This window comes from Trachemys scripta, chromosome 1 (genome assembly GCF_013100865.1).
Source record: "Trachemys scripta elegans isolate TJP31775 chromosome 1, CAS_Tse_1.0, whole genome shotgun sequence".
NCBI lineage: Eukaryota > Metazoa > Chordata > Testudines > Emydidae > Trachemys > Trachemys scripta.
Window position 1 is genome coordinate 299959981 of NC_048298.1, and position 23824 is coordinate 299983804.

Below are 23824 nucleotides of genomic sequence, written 5' to 3' on the forward strand. Positions count from 1 at the left end.
AAATCTATGCCTAATCAAACTGAATACAGATAATCTGACCCTCAGAGATGCTTCAGTAAGTTTTTTCTCAGACTGAACACCTTCCAGGCCTGGGCACAATTCTTTCCCCTGGTACAGCTCTTGTTGCAGCTCAGGTGATAGCTAGGGGATTCTTCACGATGGCTCCTCCCCCCCTCTATTCTCTTCCACCCCTTTATATATCTTTTGCATAAGGCGGGAACCCTTTGTCCCTCTGGGTTTCCACCCCACCCCCCCCCTCACTGGAAAAGCACCAGGTTAAAGATGGATTCCAGTTCAGGTGATATGATCACGTCACTGCAAGACTTCATTACCCACTTGCCAGCACACACATATACAGGAAGACTAACAGGTAAACACAACCATCTGCAGACAATGGTCCTGGTTAATGGGAGTCATCAAGATTCCAAACCATCATTAATGGCCCACACTTTACATAATTACAATAGGCCCTCAGAGTTATGTTTTATATTTCTAGTTTTAGATACAAGAGTGGTACATTTCTACAATTAGGATGATCACACTCAGTAGATTATGAGTTTTGTAATGATACCTTACAAGAGACCTTTTGCACGAAGCATATCCCAGTTACATTATATTCACTTATTATCATGTTTTTATAAAATGTAAATATAGACTGTAAATATAGACTCAAAATATAGACTGCACAACGTCACAGTGCCATTTGCAGCATGTGCAGAATTCTTGTCCAAGGGAGGCAGAATTTTTTTTCTCCAGAAAATGTGCTGAAGATCTGCCTTCTCGCATCAGAGGCTGCTGTGGCATCAGAACCAGCTTGGATTGAGGCTGACTGGTCTGGTGGGTGATGGCAAACAGCTAGCAGGTGGGTGGCAGGTGCATTTTTTCCTCAAGTGAAAATCACAGCAGCCTTCTTGGAGCCAGGTTAAGAGGTAGAGTGGGCCACGCAGGGCTGCTGGGAGTCACAGTGCCACACAGGGACACAGGAGGGGGGTTCCAGGCAGGGTCACATGGGGAGGGGAGCTCCAGGCAGGGCCACATAGGGAGGCAGGGGGGTGCTGAAGATGCTGTGGCAAGGGGTGTGTAAGGTGTAAATCCAGCCCTGATTCCAGGTAACTCCACTGAAATCAATTGAATTACCCAGGATTTAGATCTTTGTAACAGACCAGAGGTTCAACATCTTCAGGTGCATCACAGCTCTGAGGAGAGAAGAGGGGCATGAGATCTATGGGATAAGAAGCTGAGACTCTTGGCTTCTTTGACAACTAGGATAGGGGACAAACTATGCCCCACAAATGGAAGAATGTATAGGAATCTCAGTGAGATGCTTCATGTGGATGCTGGAAGACTCATGTGGACATCTGAAACTGCCCTTGGAAGCAAATACACTGAACTTGTCTAAATTGTTAGTGAAAAACCTTCTGAATTTCAGGTTGACTTAGCACCAGGGAGGGCAGGTCTTTACTCCGTTAGGAGTGCTCAAAGGAGTTTTGTTCTATAGGGCCAGAGTTTCCTACTATAATCTCTTCACTTTTTTGTGCTGCAGCTTCTCATCAGAACAAAACCAGCTTCCTATAGCCCCAATTTCTACCAATGTAAATGATTTTTTTTGTGACTTGACAGTAAACACTATGGCCTCTTCCTAGTACAGCGAAGGATTCAGAGAGTGCATGTATACAGCCACGAGGTGGTTTGATATTTACTACAATAAAAAGGGATCTATAGCTATTTTTAGCCTTTAATTTGATTAAAGTAAGACAGATTTTCAAAAAGCTTGAAGCCTACAGATGCCCACAAGTTGGCCCGTTGCCAGGCCAAACTAGCCCGATAGCTGATGTACACAGACTATTTTGATAAGTGTATGTGAAAGCAGATAGTTTTATATACATTTCTGTATGTGGCCTGGTGCTTCAGGCTTTCTAAGAACCTGGTACAGTAGATGCTATAGAATGCACACGCTGGAAAAGGATGGTTTGGCTGTGGGGAAAAAACCTGCAGATCTCTAGTTAGGCAAGGAGAGTCTGAATAAAAATGGCATTTGACTTCTTTTCACAGAAAGAGGAAAAAGGCAAAACCAATCAAAGCCACGCCTGGAAATGTAAAACACAATGCACCACTCACAGCAAAATTTACCTAACGAGCTCAGGAGCCTCTTATGTGTTTGTGACCATTGTCAGAATCCTTTTTTATGGGTGCTAGGTCTCTCCCACAGTTATTTTCTTTTGCTCTCGAAAAGGTGCTGATTTACTAAATATTCACTAGTATAAGAGAAATAATTGTCCGTCCACGTCTACACTACAAAGTTAAGTCGACTTCATGTAAGTCGACATTGAGCCTCTGATTTAAGCAAGTTGATCTTGCGTGTCCACACTACGCTCATTGTGTTGGTGGAGTGCATCCTGACTAGCAGGGCTTGCATTGATGCACGGAACACTGCATTGTGCGTAGCCATCCCGCAGTGCATGTAGACACAGATGAGTGGAATTTTGGGTTGGGCTTGCAATGCCTTATGGGACCAAAACATTGGCACGGGTGGTTATGGGAACATGGTGTTAGCCTCCCATGATGCACTTACCTCCCTCCCTCCCTGAAATCAACAGCAAACAAACCAAGCCTTTTTTCATAAGCCTGGGTTACCTGCGTGGACGCCATAGCATGAAAAGCCTGGACCCCACTCAGCTGTACACTGTAGTTGTGAGCATTACAAACACCTCACGCCTTATCCTGCAGTATTTACACAGCCGATACGGGTGCTGCCACACGGAACAATGTGATGTCACGCAAGCAGCCATGCTGGAAGACATACAGCAGAGCAATTCGCAGTTGCTGGTGACCATCACGCATCACCTTGACATGGTTGAGTGCTTTTCCTGGGCCTGGGAAACAAGCACTGATGAGCAGTGACTGTGGAACTTTCGAATGTGTAAGGCCACTTTCCAGGAACTGTCTGAAGAGCTTTCCCCAGCCCTGAAGCGCAGCAATACTAAAATGAGATCTGCTCTGACAGTGAAGTGAGTGGTGATTGCTGTGTGGAAGCTTGCAATGCCAGACTGCTACCGATCAGTGGGGCATCAATTTGGAGTAGGTAAATCTACCGTGAGATCTGTTGTGATCCAAGTTTGCAGCGCCATCAACAGACTTCTGCTAAGAAGGGTAGTGACTCGGGCAACATGAAGGACATAGTGGATGGTTTTGTCTCAGTGGGGTTCCCTAACTGCAGTGGGGTGATAGATGGAACGCACATCCCTATCTTGGCACCAGACCACCTTGCCAAAGAGTACATAAACCAAAACGGTACTTCTCAATGGTGTTGCAAGCTGTAGACACTGACATCAGCGTGGGAGGGTTGGGAAAGGTGCATGACATGCACATCTTTAGGAACACAGGTCTGTTCAGAAAGCTGCAAGCAGGGACTTTATTTCCAGATCACAAAATAACCATTGGTGATGTTGAAATGCCAATTGTGATCCTTGGAGACCCAGACTACCCCATGCTCCCATGGCTCATGAAGCCATACACAGGCAGCCTGGACAGCCGTAAGGACTGATTCAACCATAGGCTGAGCAAGTGCAGAATGGTGGTGGAATGTGCCTTTGGACATTTAAAAGGTCGCTGGCATTGTTTGCGTACTAGGTTAGACTTCAGTGAAAGCAATATCCCCATTGTTCTTGCTGCCTGCTGTATACTCCATAGTATCTGTGAAACAAAGGGAGAAAAGTTTCCACTGTGGTGGGGGTTCAGGCAGATCACCTGCCAGCCCATTTTGAGCAGCCAGACACCAGGGCAATAAGAAGAGCACATCAAGGGGCTCTGCATCTCTGTGAGACTTTGAAAATGAGTTTAATCAATGAGCCAGAGTAATGGGACACTTATCTGTGTTGTTCCTTACCAAACTGTCCCCTCTGTTGCATTTTCTCCCTGTAAACTCCACCCCCACCAACCACAGTGTGTTGAATGAATAAAGAGCCTTTTCTCCTCAATTGGTTTAGTTTTATTATGCACATAAACACACAGAGATAGCAAAGAAAAGTAAGTTAACCTGGGGCAAAAGGGCTGATAACATTGTGTGGGTAGAAACAAGGAAAGCTTGCTTACAGATGCACTACAATAACAATCAAAGGTGTGGCTGGTCCTTGTACCCTACCCTGGTATTGAGTGCAAAGGATACTGAACCCCCCCCTTCCCCCGCAACCCGGCCTCATAGGACATTGGGGGGAGGAGGATGTAGAGCTGGGAGATGATGGCAGCAGGTTCAGCATAGGCTGCAGAGGGACTCTAGCATCCTAAAGCACTTGGCAGAGCCCAGCTTGCACATAGAAGACACTGCTGGGGGGGGGGGAGTGGGGGGCAGGGAGAGGGAGCTAGAGGGTTCCTGGCAGCTGCAGTTCCCAGCATGCCCTGAGGGGAGGAGAAGGCAGCGTGCAGGAAACTCTGTGTAAGTCTGGGACCGAGCATCAGGCTGTTTCTCCCTCTGGATCCCTGAGCTCTGGGGGCAGGGGGAGGAGGATGGGTGTCTGGGCAAGGTGGTAGGACTGCAGCTGGGCTCTGGGGAGGGAGGGGATGCGGGTACCTGGGCGGGGGGGGCACTGTTGGGCTCTGAGGAGGAGAGGGTTTGGGTGTATTGCCTGGGGGGACCTGCAGGTAGGCTCTGGGGGAACAGATTGTGGGTGTCTGGCCCCCCAGCTGGGAGGGAAGAAGGGGGCAGAGAAAGAGGAATTGAGTTGTTGTAGAGGTTTCTTTAACTCTCTACTCCCAGGGGAATTTTTGTGTGTCTGTATTGTTACAGACATACTTACTGATAAGTATTTTGAAATAAATTACCAAAATAATTGAAACTGATGTGATTGTGTAGTGTTATTTTGACAAATAAAATTTGCAGAATTTTGCAGAATTTTAAAATATTATGTGTAGAATTTTTATTTTGGGGGGGGGGGGTAGAATTTTTTGGCACAGAATGCCCCAGGAGTACTCTATGATGTGACTGAAGCTGAGGTAATGCGGTATGGGGTAGCAGAAAAGCTGATTGTGAAGCAATTATCTGAAGAGTGTCATGAAGTTTTGACACTAAGGAAGGGAAAAAAAACATTTGCACTATACCAGGAGGTAAATTTTCTAGAGCTGTAAGCTCAAAGTGTTTAGGTTATGCATGATCAATATTATACATTCTGTTCTGTTTTGTCAACGTGTGTGTGTGAGGAGAGAGAGAGAGAAACAGTAAATCAACTGCTTTCTGGGGATTCCATTTGTAAAACAGCTCAACTCCCTCGCCCTCTCTCTCTCTCTCTCTCTCTCTCTCCCCACAGCAAATAGTCTCCGCCCCTCCCAGTGGAGTTATAAATAGAGCTCTACTCACCCTGCATGCCAGTCATCAGACAGATTTAAGAGCTTAAGCATAAATATGGTAGCAATCTTTAAAAAGTGAGAGTTGTGTCTGTTTGCCTACATTGGCATCTAATCAAACCATCCCTTGATATTGACTTGTAAGGGCATGTTTAGTGTTGTAAGCAGGGAATTAAACCCACTAATAGGGCAGGAGTTGTTAAATATGCATTCTTTAGATTGTGTTCATAGCTATTAGCTTGCAATACGGGCTCAGTCCTGCTCCTGCCCTTCAGTTCACTGGGAGTTTTGCCATCGATGGATCAAGCACTAAATAAAGACGACATGACAAACCACTTTCATCTTTTTATATTGCTTTATTAAAAACAAAAACAAAATAATCTCAGAGATAATGGAGTCTCAGTTCCACTAACACCCCTGTACACTCCTCGGGCAATTTACCCTGCTCTGGCAATATACAGAGGCTTTCATGTAAATGAGATTCAGGTCCAAACTGCAGTCATGCAGGACTAGGGGTTTGGTTCCCATTGACTGCAATGAACATTGTATATGTGTAAGGATTGCAGGATTGAGCTCTGGGTTTTCATGGCAACTGAAGATGAATGAAATTCGGCCAAAACATTTTTTGGCTGAAAAATGAAGATTCTGTGACACCAAAACATTTTGCAAATTCATGTCAATTTCCCCAAATTTTTTGTGTAAAAAACACCCAAAATTCCAAAAAGTTGATGAGTTTTGTTTCAACCGTTTGAAATGAAACAGGTTGATTTTTCTATTCAAAATGACTTTTCATTTTGAGATTGCCTTCAATTTTTTATATTTAAACCATTGAAAAGATGCTTAAAATCAGAATGGAATGTTTTGTTCAACCTAAAATGGTTTTTTGGTTGTTTCATTTTTTTAAACCTTTTTAATCTGAAGAATTAATTGGAAGTTATTACCCTTCCTAGGGCACACTGACTGGTCACAATAAATCATTTTAATGTAGGAAAAGGATTAAATCAAACCACAAAGCCCATAGAGCCTTAGATTTACAGCAGTCTAAAAGGGTTTGTAGGTTCATTTCTTAAACAGTTGAATTATAACTGCTTCTGGATATTGATCTGTAAAGTACACTGAACCGTTAATGCTGCAAAGAATTAAGGAATGAGTAGCAGTGGGGAGATGGTGTTGGTTACAGTTTTTATATACACTTCAAAGTCACTTCCAAAAATGAGGACAAGATAATAGTTGAGGATCCCAGCAACAGACATAAGGAACAGGAATGATATGATGCGTTTTCCAAATATGTAACCAGGAGTGCTGGAGGGAAAGAGAGAGAGAAAAGTAATATACCGAGATTTGTCACCTTGCTTGAAAAGTGCTCAACCTCTATAACTGTCATTCAAACCACTTAAAATAGACCTCAGAAGCTCAGATCCATGGGCCAAATTCCTCATTGACTTGCACCCTTTCAACCCCTTTAATTGCAGCAGAGATGCACAAGTGTAAATCAAGTCGGGCCCCCCAGTGCTGAATTCATGCTTCTTCATAATAACGAGTGCTCCATTTAAGAGACACGTGTCTTAGTCATTAAATATGATCATGTCTGATTATATTTAAAACCTAATTCAATAATCTTGTATTTTAATGGTATGTAAAATTTATGGGGGTCAATTTTGTACACCTGGATATTACTCACATTAACCTAAATAGGAGCTGTGTAGACATCAACGGGAGAATGGACCCCTATTCTTTCACTTTGCAAATGGAGAGAGAGAATCACACAGACATACATTGAATTATCACTGTGAGCAGGAGCCTTTCCTCCACCTGCTCTGCAAACACAGTCCACAACGTGTGTCAAGTCCAAACTCCCCTTTTCCCAGAGTTTTGTTTTATTAACAAAGAAAAGAATAGTAAGATGATAGAAAAATCAGCTCCCTTACTCCACTCCAGCATCTTGGGGCTCTGCCAAGCCCAAGTGCTGCTCTGTGTAATTCCTGTACTCCAATATGTACTTGAGCATCTGTTGTTTTTTTTTTACTTTAAGTATGTGAGATAATCCAGTAAACAAACCTCTTCTTTCTTTAAACTACCAGTGGAATCACTCTGTCATGCAGGTGTGTAAAATTAATGGGAGATAGTGATGGGAAAGTGGACCCTGTACTTTGTTTTATTTATTCCTTTAGTTGTAAACTCTAGGCACTTATACACAATTGATCAAAAATGCAATAACCTACCGATCCAGCCTGGCTCCAGAATAGACGGACATGGCCTGAAGGTTAGCAAATCCAGGCTATTTTAGCACAAGGACAGGGGTATGTGTTCCAGAGGCAAGAACCCCACATGGAAAAATGTTTTGAAACAGCCCTTTTAAATCAGGGGCCCATTAGCTCTAGTAACTCTACCAAGTGCAACACAGGGAGAGAGAGGTGAATTCTCAGTTAGGCAGGTTCCAGTCTATTTAGGGTTTCATAGCTCAAAACACCACCTTCATCTCCAGGCCTGACTACAGAGCTCTAGGGTGCTCCTAGCGTGAAACATTGCTTAAGAAGCAGGCAAACATATTCGGTTCCATCTTAAATCATTCAAAATAGGCTTATCCCTGGTCTTGTCTGGGTTGAGCCTCAGCCATTTTGCCCTCATCTAAGCCCAGTCTCAACCAGACACTGGGTAAGACATTCAAACACACCAGCTGGGGTAGGTAGAAATAGGGCTTGTCTTCACTGCAACGCTAACTCAAGTGATAGCTCGAGTGTTGCTTCTAACTACTCCCATCCACACACACAAACCCTTACTTTGAGTGCAGCAATGTTTTTAATTTGAGTTGGCTGGCTTGCCAGGGGGTAGAGTGTAAAGCTGGAGTTAGCACAAGTCATCTTGTAGCACAACTACTCTGCAGTGTGGATGCAGGCCGCTTGAGTGCTGCTAGCCCTCCAGTGCCTTCCCACAATTACCCCTGTGTGCCCAGAAAGGACAGACAAGTTCTCCCACAATACACTGTGAAAGAATTCATAGAGTGTCTCATCTTACTACAGCGCTAAGAACCCTGGAATGGGCCCCCAGAAGTCTTAGTGTCATAAATGAGTGAATGTAGTGCCAGTGTGGACACAGCAACTCTAATGTTATTTCACAATGTGGCCGCTATCACTTGAGCTAAACTAACTTGAGAGGAGTAACTCAAGTGTAGATAACTCAAGTTAATTCTGCAGTGAAAACATACCCATATACATATTGAACAAGAAGGATGACAAGATGCCCTACCCATGAAAATGTTAATCACCCAAAACACTTGTAAAACACTCCAGGGAATTCTTACCTTTGTGTCCTCTCTCCCAGATAGCCAACAAAGTACTTTTGCCTCACAAACAAGTATATCAATCCAGCAAAGGCAGCAGCAGCTGAAAGGAAGATAAAGCAACACATATTATAAGCTACCACCCAAGTCTCCCATGTAGGCTCATTATCCATAGAGGTCCATATTGCTGTTCATGCTGGATGGGAAAACTGGGGAAAGTCTGTATTCTGAGAAGCAGGACGAGCGGTGGGACCCAGAAATTGAAGAAAATAAATTATGTGGAGAATTGCACGATATTTCCCGCCACCTTTGCAGAAAACATTGTGGGCCAAATTCTGCCCTCAGTTATACCTTAAAGTCAATAGGAGTGCTCCAGCAGTACATGAGGACCAGTGCTGGGCCCACACGCAGGGCCATGCTCTGTTCTTCAGTGAGCGCTGCACTGCATGCGCCCAAGAGCACAATCTGGCATATGTTCTGGTTTCCCCAGAAGCCCTGAGTACAGGGCAGCAGGTCACTGCACTACCCCAGCAGCAGGCCAGGCACTGTACTGTGGTCTGAAATTCAGTTTTTAGCACAAAAAGGGTTTTCTTTGTGTTTTAACGCTGGTTTTTCCCAGGCCAGCAGGCCAAGCCCCTACGTGAGCCCAGCCAAGAGTCTTCTGTCACCCAGAAACAATGACTGGGGTTCAGCAAGGCACTCAAGTGTGTGCCTGACTTTAAGCATATGAATACTCCCACGGAATTTAATGGGACTGCTACTCACATGCTTAAAGTTAGAAATGAAGGCTAATCTAGAAGGCAGCAATGAGCAATGCAGCTTTCGCAAACACCCCTACACGCTGGGCACCATTTCCCAGCAGCAGTCTGACAGCACTAATCTCCTCTGGCAGTGTCCTTCCAATCTGTCACCAGTGGTGGATTATAGGAGGTTGAACGGATTGACTACTCTGGGCCCTGTGCTCTGAAAGGGGTCTCCCAAAATAATCACACTTCCATTAGGAACCCTCACTGCCTCGTCCACCCCACAGCTGGGAACTGTTACCCCGGATTCCTGACCAATCTGAGCATGTTTAACCGTGAGCCATCCCTGTCTGTAATGTAACTCACAGGAGAGTGAACAGCGAATACATTAGCAACTCGAGGCTGCAGGCCTTGCCTCTCTGCAATCTGGCAGAGTAACCTCAGTCTGTCCCTTGCTAAAGCGTGGGGAGGAGGGGTCAGGTCACGAGCCTTTTTAAGAGACAATATTAAACTGAACCTCAGAAGACACACAAATTACATATGTTTATATATAGAGAGAGAGCTGAAGTATGTGTTACCTTGGCTACAAAGCAGCCCAGCACACCAAAGCACAACAAGAAACGTCGGGTATGCATCTCTGCAGTTTTGGCTAGGAAGGAATTAAAAAGGGGGAGTTAAAAACATACTGAGAACAGGAAAAATATCCTTCTGCCTTGAAAACACAGTTACCAGCTTACATATGGAGCATCTGGAGATTTACCTCCCTGTTACCTCGGGACAATGAGGGGTGGCATCCATCCACCACATCAGAAATAGACAGCAATGCAAAATGGATGGCGTGTGTGAAATCCATCTCCTGAACTGCTGCGGTTAATCATGTCTCATATATTAAATGCCTGATGCACTGTATCAGCTTGGGCAACTCTTGTAGTCCCAGTCCATATTAATCAAATTATTGACAATCAAAACTCAATAATAAGGCAAAAGAGAGGATGGGAATCACAGCAAAGACGAGGCTCTTGTAAAATCTGCCTGTATTTTTTTTCTATAGCTTACTAAAAAGGAATTATTTACGCCACTTTGTTCATAAGGGAATGTCGCTGTAGAGGGAAATATTCCTTTATAGGGCCTGGGATACACACCCATGCAGGGGAGTATATTTATGTATTGTAAAGTACAGAGCACATTGCCAGTGCTTAACAAATAAATAATTATTTAATTTTCTTTTCTTTCTTGGGTGGTAGTGAAATTCCCCTTTTCAAAGACGATCACAAGTGACCACAAGAACAAAGCAGCCTGGTCTAGTGGCTAGAGCACTGGTCAGGGACTTGAGAGACCAGAATTCTATTCCCAACTCTGCCACTGACCTCCTGTTGGTCAGTTCACCTCTCTGTGCCTCTATCTTGCCTGTTTAGACTGTAGACTCTTTGTGGCAGGGACTCTTTCTTACTATGTGCTTGTGCAATACCTACTATGATAGATTCCTGATCTTGCTTGGCGCCCCGAGGCACATTTATAAAATAAATAATAATGATAATAAAGTACAAGGGCCTGAGCCGACATCAGTGAGGCCTTTCCATTGACTTCAGTGGACTTTGGATCAGGCCACAAGCGAAGGCAAAGATTAAGCTCAACAGCGAAGGTCTTGCTTTCTTCCCTGCCCCTCCTGTGTGGTTTGCATACTCACTTGGCAGTGAAGACACGCTCAAAGGCCGAAGATCCAGCCCGCTGGAAAGTCTTGCCGTTATAGTTCTTGCTTTCATGCTCCACTTTGGTTGCAAAAAAGGCTGTTAAAGAAAGGCAGGGTTTGTTTTGAGGGTTAAACTTGACACGTTGTGCATGCTCAGTATAACGGGCTGCGTTCTTCACTCGACAGCCCTGTATCCCTCTTGGCACCAGAAGGGTGTGCTGGTGTAAACAGGAGCAGAATTTGGGCCAACACAGTCTCATCTAGGTTTAACCAAGCACTTTAGTTCACAAATGTGACATGTAGTCCCTTCTGAAGTGCCTACACGTTTTTCTGGGGGCTGGGGGGCCTCACTTCCGAGCCCAGTGCTCACAAAGGAAAAAGTTTATTTGCTATTTTGTCTCCACATCACACAGCTCCATATCCAAACTGGGGGAACATGCATTAAACCCTTCCCTGAGTTACCTTTCACATTCCTGACATGTTGTGTTAAGCCCAACTGTTACCTCTCATTGGAAGAGAAGTCAGATTTTACTGAGCTCTGAGAATCCGTCCCCTCCCCGGTGATATGGAGGGTGTTTTGCCCTTTATCTCATTGGCTTCCATATGGGATTACTGGTCACAGCACCATCTCAAGGCTGGATTAACAACACAGCTGATTTGGGCTGGTTTTGCTAGGGCAGGCACCTGCAGATGAAATGGGCATAACTGATGGAGTGAAGATAAAGCTCAGCTATATCACAGTGACCAATGTGTGGTAGATTCCCATTTCCATTCATTTGGGTGGAAACAGGGGTCTGGGTGGCTGCTACACTCACCTTTTACTTAGCCCTTAATTGAAAAACTTCCACTTAAAATCAGTGAGAGTTCCTCTGAGTAAGGGGTGAAGAAAAGCTGAGAAGGAACCTGAGGATTTGGCTGTTAGGTATCGGTGATCTGTGTTGTACATCTATGGTCCAGAGATCTCAAACACACACCCCTGAATTGTTTTGGGCTTGTGTTGGATCTCAAAGGACCTCTACCATGAACACTTCCAAAAAAGTGGAACAGATTTTTCTTTTGCACGTCCTCACCTGTCCCACCCTTATAATTTTGCTAATTTATAAATGGACACAGATTTAAATTTACTACTAGACACTAGAGTCAACTCTAGCCTGCTTTCCATGAGGATCAAAGACCCAACTGGTTTTTAAACACTGACGCTTGTATATCCTGGGAGGGCCATCCACTACCACACTTTGACCTGAGTCATAAGAGTAGTTCAGCAATGACAAATGGATGTAGTGTTATGCCAAAAAGGTGCTGCTGGCCTGCCATCAGGAGTCTTGTATGGAATCACAGACTTCTGAAAATAAATGGGTGTGCTAAAGCACTTCCCTTTGTGCCCAACAGTAGGTGCATCTGAAATCCTGGAGTAGTGCACAACAGCTGGACACAAAGCAGGGAGCTAGGTCCATGTGGCCCAGGGGAGGGTGTGGTGCTAATTGAAATGAAGTGATGCTGGCTGGAAAGATGAAACACATTGTCTCCATTGAAGCCATGCAGCTCCTATTCATGAAAGTGGTGTGAAGCCTCTGGGTCCTGGCCAACTCCTTGCTAAGTGTGGACGACCAGGTAGCATAAGTTGCCAAGAATACTTTCTTTCACCTCCCAGGTTGCTGGGAAACTTCACCACTTCCTCGTGAACCTGGCCACAATGATCTGTGCATTTGTCATCTCCAGGCTGGATTTCTGTAACTCAGTGTACATGAAGTTGAATATGAAGACAATATATAGGCTCCAGCTGATGCCAAATGTGGCTGCCCCCCGCATGGCTCAGGCCACTGTAAGAACATCAGGTCTATGCCCACATTTGTCCACTGGTTCCCAGTTAGCTTCCAACGACAGTTTAAGGCTGTGGTCCCAATTTTCCAAGCAATTAATGGATCAAGCCCCAGACACATCAAAGAATTAATTTCAGTCTTGAACCACTGTGACTGATGCACCCTTCTGGGACAGTGCAGATCTCAAAGCCCAGGATGAAGCATGGGAGAGCTGGGGACAAAGCTCTCCCTGTTGTGGGGATTCATCTATGAAACACTTACAGAGGTGATCAGATGAATCCAGAGTCTGATCATCTTTAGGAAATACTGCAAAACCTCTCTCTTTGAGACAGCCTTTCCACCTCAAGTGACACTCACAATACAAATACCCTTAACAACCCATTAAACCCTCTCCCTCTCCTCCCCAAAAAGTCCCACCCCAGCCTATCCCAATTAAAATTCTGACCCCGTAAAGGCAGAAATGCCAGAGAGACTCCATTGAAGTCCACTCGGGACTTCATTATTGATATACATTTTACATGGAAGGTGTTCAGATGCTGTGGCGATGAGTGGCACTATAGATAGCTAGATACAGTTTCCATATGACCTTGTTAAGAAGCAGAGAGACTGCCTCTGCCTGGGCACAGCGCTGGCTGGAGTAGCTGGCTTGGGATTTCTGGAACAGCCTGTGTAATGGGTGTTTCTACTGCTGTTCAGTGAAACAGGACTTTGGGTATATTTCTGTGTGAAACTGATTTCTCATCCAAATGGAACCACCCAAACATGCCTAAGAACTTCGCTGAACTGGAACATTAACCTAACTTCCCCCATGTGTGTTGCTTGTTTTTTAATCTCATATTCCTATAAGCTATTTTTTACTCCATTTATCATCACTTTCATTATGGGGCTAACACCATAGATAAAAGACTTTGGGGGAGGAGGAAGGTATACAAGTCTGCCCTTGATTGGTGGCAGAGAGCCGCAACAGAACACAGTGATGGGACCATTGTGAGTTACACACAAGGGTCAAGTGCAGTGTGTTGCATGCCCTGAGTGTGCGCTAATAACATCTGAACACGTTCCAAGGAATCCCATTTTCCTTTGGGTGACCTCGTAGGTAAATATGGGGTAGTGCTGGTTCCGGGTATGAAATGCAAATTCAGCTCACTTTACCACTTTTATGATTATGCATTTATTTTTATACACACACACACATGGGTTACACACCTTGGTTCTTGCTATGTCTCCTTTGTGCCACTTCGTGGAGCAAAGAAGATATAGGGGAAGACTCACCTGTAGAGATCTACTGCACATCCCCACACCATATTGCTGTACTAGGGTGTGCCAAGATGTGACCATAGCACCCCTCAGGCAGTTCTAATTTGCACCAGGAGCCAAATTAAACCTTCCTGCCCCCGGAAGCAGGGGAGGGGAAAGATGGCTTTCAAACCACATTTCTCCTTCCCGCCCCCCAACTTGTCTTACCTGGATCCTGTGCCAAGCATAGTTCTTGCCAGACCCAAGGGTTTGGATCAATAATCTGATGGTCAGGTTTCAATGCTATATAAAATGTGCATGGAGTGGAACAAGAAAAGACGAGTTTCCTGGATAGATTAAGTAAAGGAATTGTATTGGAAATATAGGTCTTTGGACTATGTCTCCCCAAACTCCTCTAGTAAAATAACTGGAAACATACCTGGGCACATCTATTAATGGATATGCCTTGATTACCAGGGTCCAAATTCTGCCATGAAAGGTGAATGCACAACACTATTAATGATGGTTATTTACTTGCCAATGCTGTACAAAACAGAGTAAGGCACCGTCCCTGCTCCAAGATCATCATCTCAAAGCCTGTTCCTGCAAACGCGTAGTGCCTTCATCTGAAGGCAGAATTTGGGTATAAACCACAAACACATTGCTTTTGTGAGAGATAAGAGCTCTCTGTCACACTGCTCAGCTGCATTTTCACTGTGAATGCTGCAGATCTGCTTGTGCTGCACCCACCCCTGCTGCCAAACTAAGTAGCCCAAGAATGATCTACCCCTACATGAATTCAGTTCCTAAAACTGCACATAATGCCTGATCCAAAGCCCATTGAGCACCAGGGTCATCTTCCTACTGACGTCAGAGGGCTTTGGATGAGGCCCATAATGAGGAGGTCAGGTATCCATGTCTCAGGTTGCCATCTCACAATTCTCCTGGAACTTGGGGCAACATAAATGAAATCATTTTTTAAAAAAAGTCACCCATCTGTGTGTCTCCTGGGTCAAGTTTTAGGGGATCAAATATGTATAAGACATGAGTGCCAAGTAAAAAGTTTGCAGAAGAAAAACATTTAGTTTGCCTAAGGAACCTTAAAAGAAACTGCGCTAAAGAGATAGCATAAGATAAGCTCTGAAATATCAAATTCGTCTGATGAAGGACGTTTATAACTTTCTCAGCCATGAAGGGGTTAAAACTAGCAAACTGAGGCCTGGTCTACACTAGGCGTTTATGTCGAAGTTAGCGCCATTACATCGAATTAACCCTGCACCCGTCCACACTGCGATGCTATTTAGTTCGACATAGAGGTCTCTTTAATTCGACTTCTGTACTCCTCCCCGACGAGGGGAGTAGTGCTAAATTCGACATGGCCATGTCGAATTAGGCTAGGTGTGGATGGAAATCGACGCTAATAGCTCCGGGAGCTATCCCACAGTGCACCACTCTGTTGACGCTCTGGACAGCAGTACGAGCTCGGATGCTCTGACCAGCCACACAGGAAAAGCCCCGGGAAAATTTGAATTTGAATTCCTTTTCCTGTCTGGCCAGTTTGAATCTCATTTCCTGTCTGGACATCGTGGCGATCACAGCAGCACTGGCAACGATGCAGAGCTCTCCAGCAGTGATGGCCGTGCAGTCTGTGAATAGAAAGAGGGCCCCAGCATGGACTGATCGGGAAGTATTGGATCTCATCGCTGTGTGGGGCGATGAGTCCGTGCTTTCTGAGCTGCGCTCCAAGAAACGGAATGCAAAGATCTATGAGAAGATCTCTAAAGACATGTCAGAGAGAGGATACAGCCGGGATGTAACGCAGTGCCGCGTGAAAATCAAGGAGCTGAGACAAGGCTACCAGAAGACCAAAGAGGCAAACGGACGCTCCGGATCCCATCCCCAGACATCCCGTTTCTATGAGGCACTGCATTCCATCCTCGGTGCGGCCGCCACCACTACCCCACCACTGACCGTGGACTCTGAGGATGGGATATTGTCCACGGCCGGTTCCTCGGACATGTTAGCGGACGGGGAAGATGAGGAAGGAGATAAGGAGGACGAGGCAGTCGGCAGCGCTCACAACGCTGATTTCCCCGACAGCCAGGATCTCTTCATCACCCTTACAGAGATCCCCTACCAACCCTCCCCAGCCGTTACCCCGGACACAGAATCTGGTGAAGGATCATCCAGTAAGTGTTGTAAACATCTAAACATTTATTTTTAACAGAACAGGAATATTAACAATTAAAAGAATGGGTTGTTCATGATTAGTTTGCCCTAGGCACTTAACGGTTCAGTCATGGGCAGTGCAAGTTTTGAAAAAAAATCTAGCAATGTCCGGTTTTCCGTGATTGTCCTGCCCAAGCCGCTCTACTGTTTAGTCCCTGCTACTGCAGCTAGAGTAAGATGCGGTCTATATGTGCAGGGATAGAGCAGTAATCCTCCCGGGACATCTCGATGAAGCTCTCCTGGAGGTAATTGGAAAGCCGTTGCATGAGGTTCCTGGGGAGAGCGGCCTTATTGGGTCCTCCGAAGTACGACACGTTGCCGCGCCACGAGACTATCAAGTACTCGGGAATCATTGCTCTGCACAGCAGGGCGGCATACGGCCCTGGTCTTTGGAGGCTTTCCCGGAGCATTCTCTCTCTCTCGCTGTCAGAGATCCTCATCAGGGTGATGTCGCCCATGGTGACCTGCTTTGAATTAGGTAGGGGAATGTTAGTGTTGGGACTGCTTGCTCGTTCCTTTACAGAACTGTAACCGCTGGTTTGCAGCCACGCGGTGGAGGCGGGAGAGGGGCTGCCGAAAGGGATCGTTCCTGGGGACAGCCGCGAGGGGGTGGGACAGGGGCAGAGTTCCCGCTTGCCGGATTGCTGGCAGCAGGTACTGACATTGCTTTAAATGTGAAATGAGGCCAGTGGTAATATAAAAGTTTTAAACTGCCACAAGTCTACGGCTTACCATGTCTGCCTGCAACAGAAATTCCGTTGTGCTGCCCCGCTTCTCAAATGTGCTGTGGAAGACCCCAGGCACTGAATGCGAAGGCCGAGAATTCGACCTTGTGCTGAGTGCGCATGTGATAGGTGCTGTGCATGGTCTTGTTCACAGAGAAAGACTATGTTCTTTGTTCACAACTACATTTATCTTTCTGAGGAATTCACTCCCTTTTTCCCATTCCCACAGCCACATCTGCGACTGTCTCACAACCTAGCCTGGCATCACACTCCCAGAGGCTAGCGAAGATTAGGCATAGGAAGAAGAGGACACGGGAGGACATGTTCTCTGAACTTATGGCCTGTTCCCAAGCCCAGGCAGCACAGCAGACCCAGTGGCGGGAGAAATTGACCCAAATGCAGCAAGCAAACATGGATCGGGAGGAGAGGTGGCGGCAGGAAGACCAGCAGGCGACTCAAACGCTGCTTGGACTACTGAGGGAGCAAACAGACACGCTCCGGCGCCTTGTGGATGTTCTGCAGGAACGGAGGCAGGAGGACAGAGCCCCGCTGCAGTCCATCTCTAACCGCCCTCCCCCGCCACCAAGTCCCATACCCACCTCACCCAAAGTGCAAAGAAGGAGAGGCGGCAGAGTCCCTGCTAACTCTCACTCCACCCCTGCAGAGAGCTCTAGTAGCAGAAGGCTCTCATTCCCCAAAACTTGAAAAGTTCTTTCCTTCCCGCCTGACACAAGCCCCCGTCCAAGTTTCACCTCCCAGTTCCATGTGTAGTTGATAATAAAAAATACGTTCATGTTAACTACTGTTTCAATCATGTTCTTTTGGAGGAGGAGGGGAAAGGGGGTTGGTAATTGGACAGGACAGTCACCTTTGGCAGGGTACATAGGCGGGGGCAGGCACAGCAGCAGGGCACATACACAGTGCAGTGATGCAGTGACTAGTTACCCTGGTTAGTCTGGGAGGTTGTTTTCATGTTATGTGGTGGGGGGTGGGTTGCTCTGTGACTTTGTGGCGGGGGAGGGCAGTTACAGATCTTAAGCGGCAGTCCTTATGCAGGATCACAGAGCCATGCAGCAGGGGATCTGTAATCGTCCTCCCCCTGCCACAAAGTCACATAGCCCCCCCATACACACAGTCCCGATCAGGAGGGGTGACAGGCTCCGTTGAAACAACCATCCCACCGCAGCGGAGCCCGTCAATCCTTGAGTTTAGAAGCTTCATTCGCGTCACTACACTACACCCGCTCCGCACCACAGTCTGCGTCCCAGTTTTAAAAAATTCCCGCGAAAACAGTATTAAAAAAAACGGTGTGCATTAACAAAGTAGAACTATTTTTATTTCGAAACGTGTGTTGGAAGGGGGTGAAGGGGGTATGTAACTGGGTAGGATAGTCAACATTAACTGGGTAAAGAAACGGGGGGCAGGTTCAGCTTCTCTGTACACAAACTTAAAAGTCACAGGTTACCCTGCTCACTCAGGAACTTTGCTTTCAAAGCCTCCCGGATGCACAGCGCTTCCCGCAGGTCTCTTCTAATCGCCCGGCTGTCTGGCTGAGCGTAATCAGCAGCCAGGCTATTTTCATCAACCTCCCACCCCGCCATAAAGGTCTCCCCCTTGCTCTCACAGAGATTGTGGAGCACACAGCAAGCTGCTATAACAATGGGGATATTGGTTTCGCTGAGATCACAGCGAGTCATCAAGCTTCTCCATCTCCCCTTGAGACGGCCAAAAGCACACTCCACCACCATTCTGCACTTGCTCAGCCGGTAGTTGAAGAGTTCTTTTTCAGTGTCCAGGGCGCCAGTATAGGGCTTCATGAGCCAGGGCATTAGCGGGTAGGCTGGGTCCCCGAGGATGACTATAGGCATCTCCACATCCCCAACAGTTATTTTGTGGTCCGGGAAGTAAATACCTTGTTGCAGCCGTCTAAACAGACCAGAGTTCCTGAAAACACGAGCGTCATGAACCTTGCCCGGCCATCCCACGTAGATGTTGGTAAAACGTCCCCTGTGGTCCACCAGTGCTTGCAGCACCATGGAAAAATAGCCCTTTCGGTTAATGTACTGGGTGGCTTGGTGGTCCGGTGCCAGAATAGGGATGTGAGTTCCATCTATGGCCCCACCGCAGTTTGGGAATCCCATCGCTGCGAAGCCATCTATGATCGCCTCCACGTTTCCCAGGGTCACTACCTTTGGCAGCAGTACATCAACGATTGCCTTGGCTACTTGCATCACAACAACCCCCACGGTAGATTTGCCCACCCCGAACTGGTTCGCGACTGACCGGTAGCTGTCTGGCGTTGCAAGCTTCCAGAGGGCTATGGCCACTCGCTTCTGTACACTCAGTGCAGCTCGCAACCGGGTGTCATTGCGCTTCAGGGCAGGGGACAGCAACTCACAAAGTTCCAGGAAAGTTCCCTTCCGCATGCGAAAGTTTCGCAGCCACTGGGATTCATCCCAGACCTGCAGCACTATGCGGTCCCACCACTCAGTGCTTGTTTCCCGTGCCCAGAATCGCCGTTCCACGGCATCAACATGACCCATTGCCATCGTGATGTCCTCGGCGCTGGGTCCCCTGCTTTCTGAGAGGTCTGTGCTACTCTCAGACTTCAGGACATCACCGCGGTGCCGTAGCCTCCTCGCCTGACTTTTCTGCATCTGCCTCAGGGAAAGGTGTATGATAAGCTGCGAGGCGTTGAGAGCGGCCACAACTGCAGCGATGGTCGCAGCGTGCTCCATGCTCGCAGTGCTGTGGCATCCGCGCTGTCAATGACTGGAAAAGTGCGCGAACTGATTTCCCGCCGGCGCTTTCAGGGAGGGAGGGCGGGAGTGATGGACGGATGACGACAGTTACCCAAAAGCACCCTCGACACATTTTGTTACCCAGAAGGCATTGCCGGCTACACCCAGAATTCCAATGGGCAGAGGGGACTGCGGGAACTGTGGGATAGCTGACCACAGTGCACTGCTTCGAATGTCGACGCTTTCACCGTTAGTGTGGACTCACAAAGTCGAATTACTGTCCTTAGTGTGGACACAGACGTTCGACTTTGCAATATCGATTCCAAAAATTCGATGCAAGTAAATTCGAACTACTCTCGTAGTGTAGACAAGGCCTGAGAGACTGGAGAATGAGTTTCAGGAAAGTAGGATAACTAGTTAACCTGAAAAAGTAACCAGGCCAGAATCTTTGCTGGTATAATTCAGTACAGTACCCTTGATCATACTCATTTATACCCGCTGAGGATCTGATCCACGTTTCACATCAGTCGCTCAACTTCCCAACCTCTTCCACATCCAAAACCAGGTCTCTGCTCTTGGACCTATTTACAGAGGTGCAGATAGTGGCTGCTAATACTGACATATATTTAATAACCTTACTATAGTAAACCAAAGATCAATATCATGTCACCGCTAATATAGCCAGCCACTAGTACAAAAAACTTGTATGCTAAATAGGGAAAGGGGTCAAAGAGGTTCTGAAACCAAGCTTCCTCTTATATGCACACACACATATATACACACAGAGCCGTATACAACAGGAGAAAAACGTATTAAAAATAGGTCAATTTACATTTCATATTCAATGCACAATAGATACTAAGAATTCTCTACCCTCTTTCTCAGCTTCCTGTTTCCCCCTAAAATAAATGGTTATCTTTTCTTACCATTTTGGAGAACACTGATAAGGCTGACTATTGCTAGAAGGACAATGCTCCCCAGCACTTCATGGTCCATTTTGGCAGCAGGCTTGTCAGAGTGGACTCTGTAGCCTTTTCAGCAGCGCAGCCCCAGAAAGCACAAGAAGAGGAAGTGACAATCTATCTTATCTTGCATCATGAAATCTTTCTGATGGCTTCACAGCACGACACCACAGCCCCTCTTATTTAGAAATATATCAGTCCATATCTCACAAGCTCTTTGGCTGCCTTTTCCTCCATGTGTGGATTAAATTTATCTACAGATATTGCCCATAGCAACCTAAGGCAATTTGTCCATGATCCATGAGGATAAATACTGTAGAGAGACATCTCCTCTTTCAAAAAGCAGGGTAGTCACGATACCTAAGGTCATCTGTTTGATTAGCTGTGACAATTCTAGGAAATCCAGTCAAAAGCAAATGGAGCTCTAGGCTGCAAGAAAGCAGCTGAGGTTGCCATGTCAGTGTCTGCAGGCATCCCAGTACTATAAGAGATATTAGGAGAAGAAGTGTATTATTGAACAGTCAGACCCAGTCATTACTTCATTTTCCCTTATATCCACCTGTACATATTGGGGCAGTTACCCTGCTCCTGAGAGAAAAGGCTAGGCTGATTGGGGAAGCAGCCACAGCTGGGGCCATGCCCCAATCAGGCCACAGCTGGCCCTATAAAAGGGCTGTGAGCCAGCCACTCAGTTTGTCTCTCTTTAGATGGGGAGAGAAAGACCTGGCTGCCTAGGAGAAAAGGGTACCTGAACTGGAGCAGTGCTGGGGAATATGGCACAGGAGATGGGGTGCTCCAGCCTGGTAAACCCCTGGGCTGCAGGCCTTATGCAAGGCCTAAAGGAAGGTACTGGAGTTAGGCAGAGGCAGCTGGTCCAAACTCCCTTTACCAGTGATGAGTGGTTTACAGACTGCTGTCTTCTCCAGTGAGCTGGGGCTAGGTGATGACTGACAGTAGCCACTGAGGCAAGGTGGGGATAGGAGGGGTGACCTAGAGTGGGGGTACTCTAGGGGCAGAACCCTGAGGTAAAGGGCACTGGGGTCTGGGTGGGACATGGAGCCTGAGGCAGGTGAGCCACTGGCCTGCAGAAGGCACTCTGGGCTGAAGTTGAGCTAATTCCCAGGATCACCAGCAGGACGTGCTGTGCCAGTGAGTCTCTCTTCGCTACACCATCCTTGACTATAAATCCAGCACTGGTGTTATGCATCTCATCACTCCAGGGACCTTAATGGGAATAACATATAGACCTCAAAAAGAAGAACAGGAGTACTTGTGGCACCTTAGAGACTAAGGTGTTAGTCTCTAAGGTGCCACAAGTACTCCTGTTCTTCTTTTTGTGGATACAGACTAACACGGCTGCTACTCTGAAACCTGTCATAGACCTCAGAGTCATAAAGCTAGAGCAGGGTGGATTTTTTTTCCATCCACATGCCCAACCAGAAAGGAGGAAGGTGTGGTAAGCACAGGTGTAAGAAAGGAACTACAATATTCTCAGAAAGAGATTCTTGGCAACTAAAGTGTCAGAAGAAACAATCTGACTAATAGACACTTAAGCAATTATGCAATAGTCAGATATTCTGTGTCACTGTATAAAGCAGGGGAGGGCAAACTTTTTTGTTTGAGGGTCACATCTGGGTGGGGAAATTGTATGCAGAGCCATGAATGTGGGGCTGGGGCAGGGAGTGTGGGGTGTAGATGAGGATGTGGTGTGCAGGAAGGGGCTCAGGGCAGGGGGTTGGGGTGTATGAGGGGGCTCAGGGCAGGGGGTTGGGTTGCAGGAGGGGTTTAGGGTGCAGGCTCCCGCCCAGCACTGCTTGCCTGGAGCGGCTCCAGGGTGGCAGTGGCATGCAGCGGGGCTAAGACAGGCTCCCTGCCTGCCCTGCCCTCCTCTGCGGGTACCTCTCCCAAATCTCCCATTGGCTGCAGTTCCCCATTCCCGGCCAATGGGAGCTGCAAGAGGCCCTCTGTGCCCCCCCATGGGCTGCAGAGACATGGCGCTGCTTCCAGCAGTGGTGCAGGGCCTGCGGTGCCACAGGCAGGGATGGCAATCCTGCTGGCCAGGTCCAGCCCACGGGCTGTAGTTTGCCTAACCCTGGTATAAAGCAATAGTCGTGTTTTTTGGTTTGTACTGGCAGCCTCCTTGCATGAAGAGAACCCCATAACTGAAGTAACAGGTAATGGATGACACTCAATCTTTTAAGAGTGAGTAAAAAGAGAGATGTAGATCAATGCCATAAACATGATGGCTGTGCCCAGAAACACCCAGTTATTGTTCGAACCTGATCCTGCAGCCATTACTGTGTGAACAGCCTCTGAAAAGCTTCTTTTAGCTTCTGTCAGATTACTTTGACGCCTTCTCCGAAAGTGTTAGCCTAGAAAGGCTGATGTGATCTGACAGACACTGTCTGTAATGATTCTGATATCTTCAAATTAGCAGACCTATTCTCATGGGAAATGATTTCTTAAAAATGTTCACCCATGTAGGGATTTAACACTAATGCAGACATGACTTTTAATGGCTTTATGCCAGGGATAAATCTTGTCCTATCTTTCTATATATATTCTTATATGATCCTTCTCACCATAGGAATCATAAGATCTGAATGGCCAAAGCCATGTTGGGACTGGCTAGCTATGCCTTTCTGGTGATGGCACAGCTGTGAACCAGCTCCCAGTGGAAGCATAGCTCAGGGCTGGTCTATACTAAACAGTTAGTTTGACATAAGGCTGCTTATGTCAACCTAACTATGTCGGTGTCTATACTACTGTCTTCCTCCCACTGATGTAAGTGCCCTACTACACTGGCATTATAACTCCACCTCTACCAGAGGCATGAGCTTATGCCGGTGTAGTTAGGGCAACACAATGTCTATGCAGAGACAGAGTCCCTTACCTGGGCTTTCTTGTCCATTTCATGGCAGGAGCTGTGAAATGGACAAGAAAGCCCTTGCTCCCCTGGAGAGCTGGGTGGCTGGACCCTGCTCCCACCTGGGAGCCAAGGTGAGAAGCAAGGGCGGATTTGGACCCCTGGGGTGAGAAGCCTGAGTGGCCCCCTGCCTGT

General features: G+C 46.8%; 1 protein-coding gene across 1 annotated transcript; it reads right to left on the reverse strand.

Moving 5' to 3' along the window:
- Positions 1–5673: 5673 nt before the first annotated feature.
- ALOX5AP (arachidonate 5-lipoxygenase activating protein) lies at positions 5674–20881 on the reverse strand. The gene is made up of 5 exons (XM_034758673.1): positions 20728–20881; positions 11048–11147; positions 9939–10009; positions 8639–8720; positions 5674–6639 (listed from the first exon to the last, which is right to left on the reverse strand). The coding sequence occupies exons 1-5, from the start codon at positions 20795–20797 to the stop codon at positions 6477–6479; spliced, it is 486 nt and encodes a 161-aa protein (XP_034614564.1). The 5' UTR covers positions 20798–20881; the 3' UTR covers positions 5674–6476.
- Positions 20882–23824: the final 2943 nt, after the last annotated feature.